Source organism: Centruroides vittatus, unplaced genomic scaffold, assembly GCF_030686945.1.
Source record: "Centruroides vittatus isolate TY-2023 unplaced genomic scaffold, ASM3068694v2 contig_400, whole genome shotgun sequence".
In the NCBI taxonomy this organism is placed as follows: Eukaryota; Metazoa; Arthropoda; class Arachnida; order Scorpiones; family Buthidae; genus Centruroides; species Centruroides vittatus.
Window position 1 is genome coordinate 1669552 of NW_027122215.1, and position 13756 is coordinate 1683307.

The following is a 13756-nucleotide window of genomic DNA, read 5'->3' on the forward strand; positions in this document are numbered from 1 at the left end:
ATTAACCTAGGGATAAGATAAGTTTGGGTGGGAGTGTGAAGTTAAAGTCTTTAACCGTTAAAAAGAAAATACTCGCAAATATTTTTATAAATTTATTTTGTTTCATCATAATCAATGTTCCCTCTAAGCTGCGCGGCCGCGCACTGCTCAAATTGTTGCTGCGCACGAGAATTTATGTGCCGTGCAGGCGAGCATGCACACTGATTTGAAATGTTGTTTACTTATTTCTCACTCTGTCTGCAACATGATTATTGCTACGTATATTTCGATTAATTAAATACATTAAATCATTGACAAAAGATAATATTTTGTATGGAAGTATGTTTTAAAATGAATTTTAATCTCTACTTTATAATTAATTATTTTCATTTTTATAGGAAAAAATAAGATTTTATATATATATATATATATGCTCAGAAAAATTTTTTGCTCAGAGAAGTATATGTTCCGCTCATCTACAGAAGAAAAAAAATTAGAGGGACTATTGATCATAATTTCAGAATTTTTATGAAAACCGGACCAATTAATAATTAATCCGGATCATAAATTTAAAAACCGGCTTGTCCGGGTGAAAACCGGCCTGGTGGCAACACTATTTATAATAATTAAATAAAATCTAGAAAATCTAGAAAAGCTAAATTCGAAATGAAACAATCTAAATTTATATCACTTATCTAATTGCTTAAATCTCAAATCTAAGGGCAAACAAATAATCTAGATTTAGATGAGAAAAAATGTATTCTAAAGTGACAATCCTGCCTAACATGTGATATAGACTTCGATGTTTTGACTTAAAGTAAAATGTCGGTCGATAGTACCCGTCGTTGCCACCAAGAGCGCTGTATCGAAGATAGTGTTACCACCCGTCCGATTTTCACCCGGACAGTCCGGGAATTGACTCACTGTCCGGGTGAAGTATTAATTTTGTCCGGGAATTTCGTAGAAATTTTGAAATTACGATGAAGCAAAGTTCTTGCAAACATTGTTATAAATTTACACCATTTGAACAACGAAAGACCTCACACTCACTGAAACTCATCTGCCATTCCGCCATGTTACTCTGTTTACGCTGACGTGTGACGCGCAACCTGCCTCTCGACTTTTTTTTTCTGCTTGTTTGTTACTCCTACGCAAGTCCCTAGTCCCTAACTGTAACTGATTTAGAACCAACATGCACGTTATTCTTCGCATTGTAAAATAACATTGCGCATGCGTCAGGAACTTCTGTTCGAACAAACCTGACCTGGCGTCCGGGTCAGCGATTTTGTAAAGGTGGCAACACTACTGGTGGCTCTTTTTGAGCTGTCCATAAATTACCTAACCCAGATATGGATAGGTAGGTATGCAGGTAATTTACGTGGATTTACCTGGATTTACCAAAACGTTATGTAATGCGAGGGTATCGTCCTTTGGGTAACAGAATGATTCGTTTGTCGCTGAAGTGTCGCATAGCGAACCGTGCAGCTTAACAGCACGTCACTGCTTTATACATTATACATGTGATTAATAAGATAATGTAACTTTCAGTACCACGTGCTGTGTATTATTCCTTAGTACAATTAAGAAGATTGATCGAAGATATGCGCTATATAATTTTGCGGGTGGGTATATGCGACAGTGTTGCGAAGCGCTACAGGGGTGGAATGGTATTGAAAGTACAGCGCTATGTAATTTATGAATAATTCCTTATTAGATAGAAATTTAGTAAGATTTCAAATATTTTTTCCAATAATCCAAACGTAAGATTTGATTGGTTCATTTTTTTCTATTCTTATATATAATATTTTATTACTATTGAAAATTTTCGCACAACCAGTCTGCCATCTGGTGGACCACTTGTCTCGAAATTATTTTTAATTTTAAATCGTAATTTATTTCTATCGAGTATTAAATAAATATCAGTAAAAAATACCGTAATATATAATAATTTATATTTTTCAAATTACGAAAAAAACAAAAATCTGTAAAATATTTTAAACCGTATTTACTTACGTCTGCGAAAGAGGATTGATATCGAGATTATTTCGATGGCGGGTTTCAGAAACCGTAGAGAAAAATAACAAGAATTATTTGATTATAAATGGCTCATAATAATTCCCCCGACAAATATACGTCTTCGGCTTTAGTTTATAAACTTTGTTGTCACTTAACAAATCTTTCTTCAGGTGAGAGTTCACGTGCATTTAATTAAATTTTTATTGAAATTGATCTGTTAAATAAATTTGAAAATAAATCACATTTTATTGTTGTGTATTGCAACAGTTCAAAATAAATTAAGCGCGTGCTCTTACACTTAATCACAAAACAATGGTTTTAATTAAACCAAATTAAATTGATTTAATTGGAATCAATATTTTTAGAGCAAAAATGTTTATTGCGTGAAGGCAGATGCTTATGTATTATGAAATTATTCTTAAAATATTTTTAATATTTTAGAAATTTCATATAAATAGTGTACAGGGATGGGTTGAAGTTTACCGTGGTAGTCCCGTAGTCACAATGGCCGTGCTTCGGTTAGGTTAACTATATTTTTAGTAAACAGAAGAAAGGAATACCTAAAAAGAAAAAAAGGAAACGCCTACTAGAATTGTGCCGTTAACTTAACCAAACCAACCTAAGCTAATCGAAGCACGGCCAATGGGACTACCAAGGTAAACTTCAACCCAGGGATGTAACCAGAAATTTCTGAATGAGGGTTATCTGCATCACTGACAGCTTGTATAGATTTAGCATGGGTTACTGTAAAAACATAATAGAATAAAATCACTAGCGACTCATTATTGTGCAGGGAGCAGCCGTATCGGTATGGCAACTCCTTGCGTGTCGTATGTGCTTGTGACAATGTTCAATAGAAAAAAGAAAAGGCCAAATGAAAATGTGTATTAAACTTTATTCTTTACCCTGTGGTCGTTCGTGTAGCCTAGTATTTGAGTCTGATGTGCCTGTTTTCTGTTTCATCAAGTGACTTTTTTCTGCTGTTTGCTTTTAAACTTGTATTGAGTGACAGTAGGGGCTGGCAGAGGGTGAGAAACAGAAGAATGTTAGTATGGGAAATGGCACCCCTTGCAGCCCTGAGTGGTTGCATTTATATGTTTATAGTATGAATATTTTGCATATTGATAACATTTTACTTGTGCATTTAATAACATTTTGAGTGATCATGGAATTCTTATTTTTATGCGTCAGACCTTATCTATATACTTGTTTATGTTCTCTGTGCAAATTTTATTTGCACAGAGAATAATTATTTATTGTTCTTTTCTATTCCAGCAATCGACTTCTTGTTGATTGTTGGAATTTCTCGACTCATCTCGTGGAAAAGCACATCTTGTATGTTACTTTGGAGATGTTGACCATCTCAAATATTTGGGAAAACTGGAGATGTAAAAGGCATGCAGGAAAGATGCAGCAATTCATTATGTGGACAATAACACTTTCGCAAGTGTGGAGAACCTCTCTTGAAATCCAGTAAATAAATTTTTCTAATTGATTAATATCAATATTAATGCTTGCTTTGATAACCAATTGAATGGCGCCTTGTTTTTAAAAATTTGGTTCAGTTGTTATGTTTATTTTTAGAATGGTTGTAATCTGACAATGAATGCTAAAACCATTGAAAGCATTAGTTTCTCATTAAATTTTACATTTCTTTTGCTGAATTTTTGTTTTTTTCTTGTGTTTTATACTTTAGTTTTATCTAGATTTTTTTCTACATATATTTCTTCACTCTGTTATAATAGTTGAAGGTGGAGTTAAAACAGTTCTTAATAGCTGTCCCAGTTTCAATTCTACCTTCAACTATTATAGTAGAGTTGAGAAATTTTTTTTGTAATGCTTCAAAGCAAACTATTACATGTTAAATTTAGACTATTTTGAAGAAGTCGTATCATAACATATCTACATCCAAACCAGTATTTTCTGAATTTGTAATTGAAATATTCTGTTGGGAGCCCTGGATACAATTTTATGAATGACAATTGTGTTGTCATTCTATAGGATTAAGTGAATAATAACTTAATATACCTAGTTAATGTCAATAGGGATATAATCAAGTGAAGTGAAGCAAAAGAAATGATAAAACATTGGAAAATAAGATGATCTGCCAAATTATTGGACTTAATCAAAAATTAGGTTTGTGGAGTTGTTTATATATTGTAAAATCATTCAATTTTTAAATATTTTTTTCATTATTTTCATCAGAATTGTAATTTTCTGAATTGAATGAAAGATAACATTCATTGATTATTTTTCATATTTTAATGAAAAATGTTCTGTAAGTTGGCTTTAATTGAAATGAGGTATATTTAAGCTTGGATTGTTTTCAAATTAATAAATAATGGTGAAATAGATATTTATTTTTTGATTGTTTATTGTGGATAATATAATGAAAATTAAAAATTAAAACAAAATAGAATGAGGAATAATCATTATTTAAAAATTTCTTTAATAATAAAATGATTTTTGTACTCTAACTGTTATGAAACCTTTTGGTTAATGTTTCAAACCAAATCTAAAATATGTAAGATTAAACTAAGTATTGAAAAGAAACTTCAGTCTTAAAGAATATATTTCAAAATAATTTTGAATACATTTTGTAGATTGAATGTTTTAATATATTTGTAAAATTACTCTGAAATAAAATTATTTCAACATACTTAAAACATAAAGCATGTTATCTAAGTGTTGATCAATTGTTACATTTTATAGTTCAGTCATTATTAAATTATTGGATAATTAAGGATTATCAATAGTGAGAGAACAAAAGTAAGACTTTTTCTGTTATTCTTAGTGATTTGGGTGAAAATTAGCAAGAGAATCTCGCTTAATAGTCTCAACAATATTTCAGAAAATGTTAGGCAAAAAATAATGGTTATGTAGAAAAGCATAAATAAAATATTTTCAATGTGTAAAAATAGACTTATCAGATTGTTTATCAGAATTTGAGATAAATAGGATATTAGGATAACTTAGAAATCTGTTGAATTGATATCAGTTAAGGTTTAATGATCAAATTATCAATTTATTGGCAATATACTTGCATTTATAAGAAATGTTATCTATTTACTGTAGAATATAATAAAATAATTTTATGACAAAGTAATGATATTCCATTAAAATTTTCAATTTATATTTAGGTATAAATCATATTTTATTCTACAGGGAATTGTAAATAATTAAAGTTCAACCATAGTAGAATCCATCATAATCACAAATATTACTACCATTAAATGTTATCAAAATTAGCACTTTCCAAAACACAAATTAAAATATACTTATAAAAATTTGCTTATCATAATCAGAGTTTGTTATAGTTAGCATTATCTTCATGTAAATAGGCATTTTCACGTATCTGTTCAAACTGTTAGCCTCTTCATGTCGCTGATAGGGCACAGTTATTTTTTGTCATTAATTAATCTTAATCGGTGCTTTAAACATCAAATTTAAATAATTTTAGTCATTATTTGTTTGCAGTACAATAACTTCAACTGTTGGCATTTCTTACTTCAATTATATGCTTCCTAGATGTACTGCAAGGGGAAAAAATAAAAGGGACAAAGTAGCAACTGTGCTACAAACTACAACATAGAACTATGCCAACTGTCACTATTTTATGGCACTATCCCACTAGTTCTGTATCATTGAAGTATTTGGCAAAGGACAGTTGAGTTAGCCCTATGTTGTAGGTTTGGCACAGTTGCTACTATTATAGATACTATTACAGTAAAACCTTGATTTAATGGGCTAATTCAAGCAAGGGGTTGTCTGTTAAAGCTGAAAGTCCATTATATAATACAGTAGGTTTTCTGAAATGTGTTAAAAAGTTGATGAATTTAGTTAGTTTATTTGTTTTTACTTAAATAGATACATTTGTGTAACTAATGTGCTAGTTTTGTTCCCAAGCAGTTGCTTGCATCTATCATAATTGCAGACAGATTGTCCCTAAAAAGACACTTGTTTTGCCCCATTACCATTTCCACTGCAATGTTAAAAAATTTTGAGTTATGCTTATAACATAGATTATATTATTCAATTTCATCTAAATCATTTCCAGTTCGAGATTGTGGCCTTCAAAGCTATTCCACCACTACTAATCTCCTAGATACACTATTTGTAATTCTCTAAAATTTAGAAAGCGTTTATTTATATTGATATCAGTCAAGCTTTTGATTCAGTACTTCAGAACATTCTTCTATCAACCCTCAGAGAACACTTTGATATTGACCCTTCATTTCATTCCTGGCTTAACAATTATTTTCTTTTGCATGCCTATAAAATTAAGCTTGTTGATTTTGAATTCCTAGATTTTTCCCTAGTCTGTGGCATTCAACAAAGTTCTGCATTAAGCAGTCTTTTTTTTTCTCAGCCAATTTTAACAATATTCTAGGTCAACTTAATTCTACTACTGTTGCTTATGCTGACAACATTAAATTGGTAAACCCCAATCCTTATGCACTTTAATCAGACCTTAACCTCATGTCTTCCCTTCTTAAAATTAATGTAGATAAAATTGTTACAATGTGCTTTTCCTTAAACTACAATATCCATTTACTCCCTGTTTACATAAACAACAAATGTATTCAATATATTAACTCCTTTAATGACCTTGGAATCATCGTTGATAATGGACTTGCTTTTAAAAGGGCACTCTTATAAAATTATAAAATCTTTAGTTATTTGTCGAGGCATATTATGGTGCTTTTGTAAATCCATTTCATCTAAAACAGTAGTATGCTCCCTCTTCTTAACTTTTGTTAACTTAATTGTTAACTTCCAATTGTTATTTGATTATTGCCTTTCAATTTGGCAATGGTTGCCTCATGTCATTTTGATAAAATACGTCTTTGTTTCTTATAATAAATTCAAACACTTGACATTCTATCATCTTTATTTAGTTCAGTTGATAGAATGCCAAGTGTTTGAATTTATTACACTTCATAGTGTTTAAGAAACAAAGAAGTCACAACACAGTTTCAGATTATCAAAAAAATACATCTTATTTTAAACAAACTTGCTAACTTCCTGTTTACACCTAATCCTAATGTTGCTAAGTCTAGATTGGGATTTCCCTCTCTTACTGATCTCATTAAATATTCTGATCTCTTTTTTACAAATATTTTAATGGTTTTATTCACTCTGATTGACTTTCCCTATGGATTCTCCAATGTTCTGCATTTTTATTCCTTCTTTTAGGTTAGCTCTTTCTGTTAGGTCTTATTTTTATCATTTTTCTCAAAGCATTAGTAATGTTGAATGATTTTTACATTTTAAATACATATGTAAATGCCTACTCTTTAACATGCAATTTTCTCTTTATTTATAATCTATTTGTTTACTTTATATGTAATTTTTTTAAATCATATTGTATTTTCCATGTATTTGTTTGTTACATTCATATTTTTGTTTTATTATTGTTTTTTAAGGGGTTTTTTATTATTGTTAAATTGGAGGAGGAAATCAATTGTTAAGTGACACTTCCTATTGCATTTGTAAAATAAATAAATAAATAAAATTAAGTATGTATGAGAAGTTTAATTTCACAGAATACAGTTTTTCTATATGTGTTATTAAATCCAAAGTCCCTTAAATCAAGGTTTTACTGTATTACTAAATATAGATGGTTGAAATTTGTTTTGACATTGTTGTTACTTTGCCCCTTTTGATTTTTTTTAAGGAACAATCATCATCTGTTTTTGCTGTTCAGGCTCAATTTGCACAGTTGAAGTGAAATGTTGTGGCTCAAGAGTGAAAAGCCTCCTGGTGCACAGACTTTTTGATGCTTCCTACACTGCTGTAATCTTTTGGATGATGACTTAGTGGGCTTTTTTGTATTCTTCTCATTCTCCTCTAGCTGTTCAATTTTTATTGGTTTTTGTAGTAATTTTTTAAAAATTTTTGCAGCATTTCTAAATTTTCATTTACAAGTATTTTTGGATTCAATTACCACTATCACCAAATTCACATTATTTTTATTTATTACATAAATCTCTGACTATCTGCTATGGAATGTGGTGCTGATGTCATCCCTATCATTATTTATTCACTAGATATAATCCCAAAAACAGTGTGCAATGAAACAAGATTATGCAAAATTTAACTTTCTAAGACAACTATATTGAAGGTAAAGGGTGGAAAATTAAAACTTGTTTTGTTATAAAAGGACTTTATAAGCTATGTAATGATGTGTTATTTATTACTCTAAGGTTAATAGTTTTGAAGATATAAGCAAAGTGTGACATGTTTCTATTGCATCGGTTGCAAGGTTACCTACTACCCAGTGAGGTAAAAGACATAGTTCTATGTCAAAACAGCAGGCAACACAGTGAATGAGTTTACATTAATAATAATTAACAAAGTTGTGCATCTTTTGTTTTTACATATTCTTTTAATGCTATATTCAATAAAACCAGAGTTTCTGGTCAGTTTGTTATCTGTCAGTTCTTATCATCAGTATTTGAATTCTCAGTTTAATAGATTTCACTGCATTTTGAAGTTTTATATTGAGAACTATCTATTGGAAATTTTTCAGATTTATTTTAGATTTAAAGAAAATTTAGCTATTTTGTATTCATACTTAAACTTTCTAAAGTGATTATAGTATAAATACTATATTAAAATAAGTTATACATCTCAACAAACAAACAATTTTAGACATTAGTATTATCAATAAGCAAATAATTTAGTTTCTGAAATATTTTTAACAGATGGACAATAATTTTCTTAATTGTTACATTATAGAATGTTAAAAGAGGGTTGCTACCTACAGAAGGTTTTAAAAATACTGTTTTAGACTTTTAGAAAGAATTGGAATTTAATGAAGATAACTCCAAATTATTTAAACTATATACAGTAAAATCTTGTTACGTTGAACAACATTAACTCAAATCTGTCTACAGGACCTGGACACAGTATGTAGGATTTTCCATATAATATGGTCTAAAGTCAAAATTGTCAATACTTTTAATTCAAACTTATTTTTCTGTGTACCCTCCACCTTTTGATAGGTCCATGATCTTCATTTTCTTTTATATTCCATGTGAATACAATGGAATATAAAACATAGTGAGTTAACATAACACTATGCCATTACAACCTTGTGTTGGCATCCTTTTACTGATACTATATGTTACCAGTATTCTGATTGGGACACAAAGGGATACCTTAACAATGCACTCAAAAACATCATAAACTATATACAATTTTGTAATTATTTTTTGAACAGATTCTTGAGAACAGCTTGATAATGAGAAATTTACAGCCACAGAAAAATTTAAACTCTTTAACTTGAAACTCCTAATTCAAAGTTTGAATGCTTTTACCCTTAAACTTTGACTTAACGAAGTTTTACTGTGTAACAAATATAATAGAAAGCTGCTTTATTGGAGCTCATTTATATAACAGCTTCTCTCTTAAATACTAGTATTTTTGGGCAACCAAGCCCATCACAGGAGATACACAAGTGAATCATCTCAGTAGCTGTCACCTAAATTTGTTTGTATAACATCTGGATGCTATACAATCTAAGACTATTGACACCTATATCTAATTATTCCTATCTCTGTGCTAAGAAAAGTACAGATGAACTGTATACAAGTGAGCTTCAATAATTTTTTATTTGTTATAATTGGAAATTAATTTTTATTTAATTAATTTAGAAATATTGGAAGAAAAGATTAATCCAGATTTCACTTCTCAAAGATAAATTAAAATGTTTGAATTTAAATGATAATTTAAATATAAAAAATTCTTCTGTAAATAATTATATATATTTAGTCGCAGTTGGTGTGGTTGATGATATCTCAGTAATGAATTACAGTAACTTCTTGAGTTACGACTACCTTGACTTATGATGAAAAAATTTTTAAAATGTATCAATTTTTTATAGTTTTCATCAAATATATATCATATACATGTATATCTTGCACGCTTCTGGCAATTGATTGTGTGCTTCTGTAATCAATTTCATCATATTTAGTTTTGTTGTGCAGTTACCTTCACATATGCTTGTGTAAGGTGGCTAATTGTTTTGTTATAAGTAGTTTACTCGCAGTGTAAATTGGAAATTCTACTTTATTTTACATTGATTTGTGATATTTTAGTCCCAAAATGGCTGGTAAGACCAATGAAAGACCAAAAAATTGGTGCTGAAAGAAATGGCATCAGCTTTTAGCAAAATCAATGAGGCAATTAAAAAATTTGAAAATATGGACTCAGACAACAATAGATTTTCAAAGGTACAATGCAACATTCACCAAGCACTTGCCTGTTATAATGAAATTTATAACATAAAGAAACAACAAAATGTTGGAATAACAGCATTTTTTACCATTGTTTTCAATTTTTATAAACTTTTATGATTAGTCCTTCAAAAATTCATACAAAATGTAATTGTAAATCTAACAGTGGAGATAAATGCAAAAAGTGTTGTTCTATTACCATGGAAACTAAACTTGATATTATAAAACTAAGTGCATTAGGTGGTGGAAAAAATCCTACTCATAGCTAAGTAGGAGCAAGCAGATAAATGAGCATAATGTACAGTGGGTGATTGGATAACGAACACTTTCATGAAAGATTTTTATGTTCGGACAACGAACACCTCACAGAACAAACACAAGAAGAAGTGACGTAAAATAATGAATACCGATCGATCTTCCCTTGTCTTCAGGCAACAATTCAAAACTTTAGAGCACAGGAGATGTCGACATTGACGCTCAACCCAGTCAGATAGTATTCCTCCAAACTTTGAAACTCTCCCTTGTAATTCCAGCCTTTTATTTTTCTGACAGAAACAATTTTTTTTATAGTATTTGCAAGACTGTCAGGCGGGCACTAGTTTAAGTTTTGCATCAGTTTTTATTTTCAAAAGGTGAGTATAATAACATAGGTAGAGTGTGGGCAGATGTCTGATGTTGCTGGGCAGTATGGCTCAAACAGGTCTACAGTAGGCTGCAGTTCAATCTTATCTAGGAAAGATACAGTATAATGAAGAAAACTCAAGCAGCTTTTAAGGAGTAACAAAAATCACATCTGAGAAATGAACATTGAAGAACTCGTAATGGAAACTGATTTGACGACAGACAAACGCCAAGAATTCTTGAATGAAGGACACCAAGAAACTTGGCGAGCTATGTTTTCTTCTGAAAAAGAGAATTAATGTCATTATCTGCTATTAAACATTTTTTTGAAGAAGTGGGAGGATGTCAGAACACAACGGGCTTAGAATGGCATCCAAACCAGGTTGAGGTTAATAGGCTTAGGGATCTCTACGATTACAATGCTATTAATTACTTCTGAAAAGTCCTGAAGAGAGAAAAGCAATCAACATTAGACATATTATTTAACTCCCACAGACGGAAAAAACATGACTAATAAAAATGCAAGACTGTGTATATATGTGTTTTTATTATTTCATACAAATAAATGTAGTAAGAAAGTATATTTTTTTTATTTTTTTGGGGTCTCCAGAATGAATGAATCAAATTCCCATAAAAACCTATGGTAAATCGATAATCGGTTAACAAACAGTTTGGATAGCGAACAAAGTCTTGGAACAGATTAATGTTTGTTAACCAATCGCCCACCGTGGGCGATTGGTTAACAAACATAATCATAACCATAACAAACATAATCATAATCATAACAAACATAATCATAATAAACATAATCATAATCATAACAAACATAATCAGAAACATAATACATCGAAGGATCAAACACTAACAATATGTGGTTATTGGTTATTCTATATAAATGTACTTTCTAGATTGGTTTTTGACTTATGACAAAACCTCAGGTATACCTAACCTGTCTTTTGGATTGTCATTGGTGACTATAAAACGATGGATGGTGAAGACAAAAAATTTTATTTGTATTCAATGTATTTTTACTTTGTAAATTACCATATTTTTTAATGAGCTTTTATTTAACTTTCTTTGTGTCATGTCCTCAATTCTTTCAGTTCAAATTTTATTCACTTCTAATTAACATAGATGGCTGAAAGTTTGAGAACATACCTAAGTCTGACGACAATGTATTTTAAAGATGTTCTAGGGAATAGTTTGCATAATAATAAAAGCCTCTGATGCTGAATCTCTTTTTATAAGTATTTTTATTCACTTCTAATGAATTTGTTCCCAAAACTTAATTCCCAATTTATGTATTTAAATTGCATTAAATAAGAATATGATTTGTTTAATTAAAATTTTGTTTTCAGATGCAGTAACATTATGGTATCAATATGCATTGCGAGTATTAGGCAGGTAAGTAAGATTAATAAATTTTTAAAATTATAGAAGTATTCTTAATAAAATTTAAAGTTTTAATAGTAAATTATCTGTGAAAATATTATTACTGATACATCAATAAGAAAAAAAATGAAATTCTGCATATTTGTGATATTTTATTGTTAACAATAATTTTAGTTTACAACTCAGAAATGTGGAAAGTGTTCAATGGCAATTGTGAACTTAAAGATCACTGTATCAATATTTATATGAGTTTTTATTCTGTAAAATTTTGCAAATCTAGAAAATAGAAATTTTATAGGTTTGAGAGGAAACAATCTATTATTATTTATTGATGACAAAATTTAAAATTATGTGTAGAAATAAGAAATTTTCTTTACCAGAAGTTAACCATTTTAGTTTGTTCTAATTTCTTTTGTATGATAAAAGTTTCATATTTTTAGTGTTTTAGAAGGGATCTTTTTGACACTGATTGATGTTTGAGATTCTGGAAGAACTTTTCCTTCAAATGCTCTATAATAGCTTGAGTCTGAAAGTGTTGATAAGTCAGCCTTTGCATGTTTTGTCATTTAAAACCAAACAAGTATTCTTCTTGCCAGTTAAAGAATACAATTTTCAAGTTCTAGTTTTAATTACCTTCTTTTGTTTTTCAGTAACTTTAGGTATTTTTTGTTTTTATATGATCTTATACTTGCATGCTGCTTAACCCTTTGAACCATAGTTTGATTAGTTTCACATTTTCTTTGCAACATCTCTCACTGATATACTGTGATTTTTGAAAATGACTGATTATCTTCTAGTTGAATTGTGAACCAAGAGCATGATATTTTCCACTGGAACCTTGCTTTCGAGAAATGACATTGTCTTATGATACCAATTTAACACTCCATCCACTTTACTTCAGCTCTTTTGTTACGAAATGTCTTGATATTTCAGCTATTTGTCAACAATTGCATTTTGACAGTCTATTTCATTCATTGTTTACAGCGATAGCACAGTTACTTTAATAAAACTGATAACAGAATTCTTATTCTAATAATTTGAAATTATTGCTATGGCAACAAACAGAATTATAAATAATACACAAAAGAGTTAATGTCTCTTGAATTTTACAGATTCCTATTACAGTCCTTACTTTTTCATCTAAGTAATTGTATAACTCATGAAATATTTCATATTTAAAATTATTAATTTTACAAAAATTTAGAAAGATTGACTAGTTTTATTGTATAAATATTTTAAATTTATTGTCAAATGTTACAGTTATGCTATATTTATTTTGGTAGGTATTAAAATGATGTTTATTTCATTTAAAAATTACTTTTTCAGTTCTTCGTCTTTAAATGAAAATGATGAATTTCAAATTGCAGAAAAAATTAAAAAGAAATGTAAGTCTTCCTTCTAAAAATATTATATATTGATAGAAAAATCTGATATTGCTTCACAAAAATTTAGTGAATAGTGTGATTGAATTTACATTTTTTGCTATTAAATGTATTATAAAATATGTT

At 29.4% G+C, this 13756-nt stretch overlaps 1 protein-coding gene across 1 annotated transcript in view; it reads left to right on the forward strand.

Annotated features, from left to right (window-relative positions):
• Positions 1–2013: 2013 nt before the first annotated feature.
• The window catches only part of LOC136976422 (gamma-tubulin complex component 3 homolog), a 37124-nt gene continuing 25381 nt past the window's right edge, over positions 2014–13756 (forward strand). Inside the window, exons 1-3 of the mRNA XM_067271686.1 lie at positions 2014–2165; positions 12215–12260; positions 13575–13633. Of these exons, the coding sequence (XP_067127787.1) occupies positions 2081–2165; positions 12215–12260; positions 13575–13633 (190 nt within the window). The 5' untranslated portion in view covers positions 2014–2080. The remainder of the gene's footprint in view (positions 2166–12214; positions 12261–13574; positions 13634–13756) is intronic.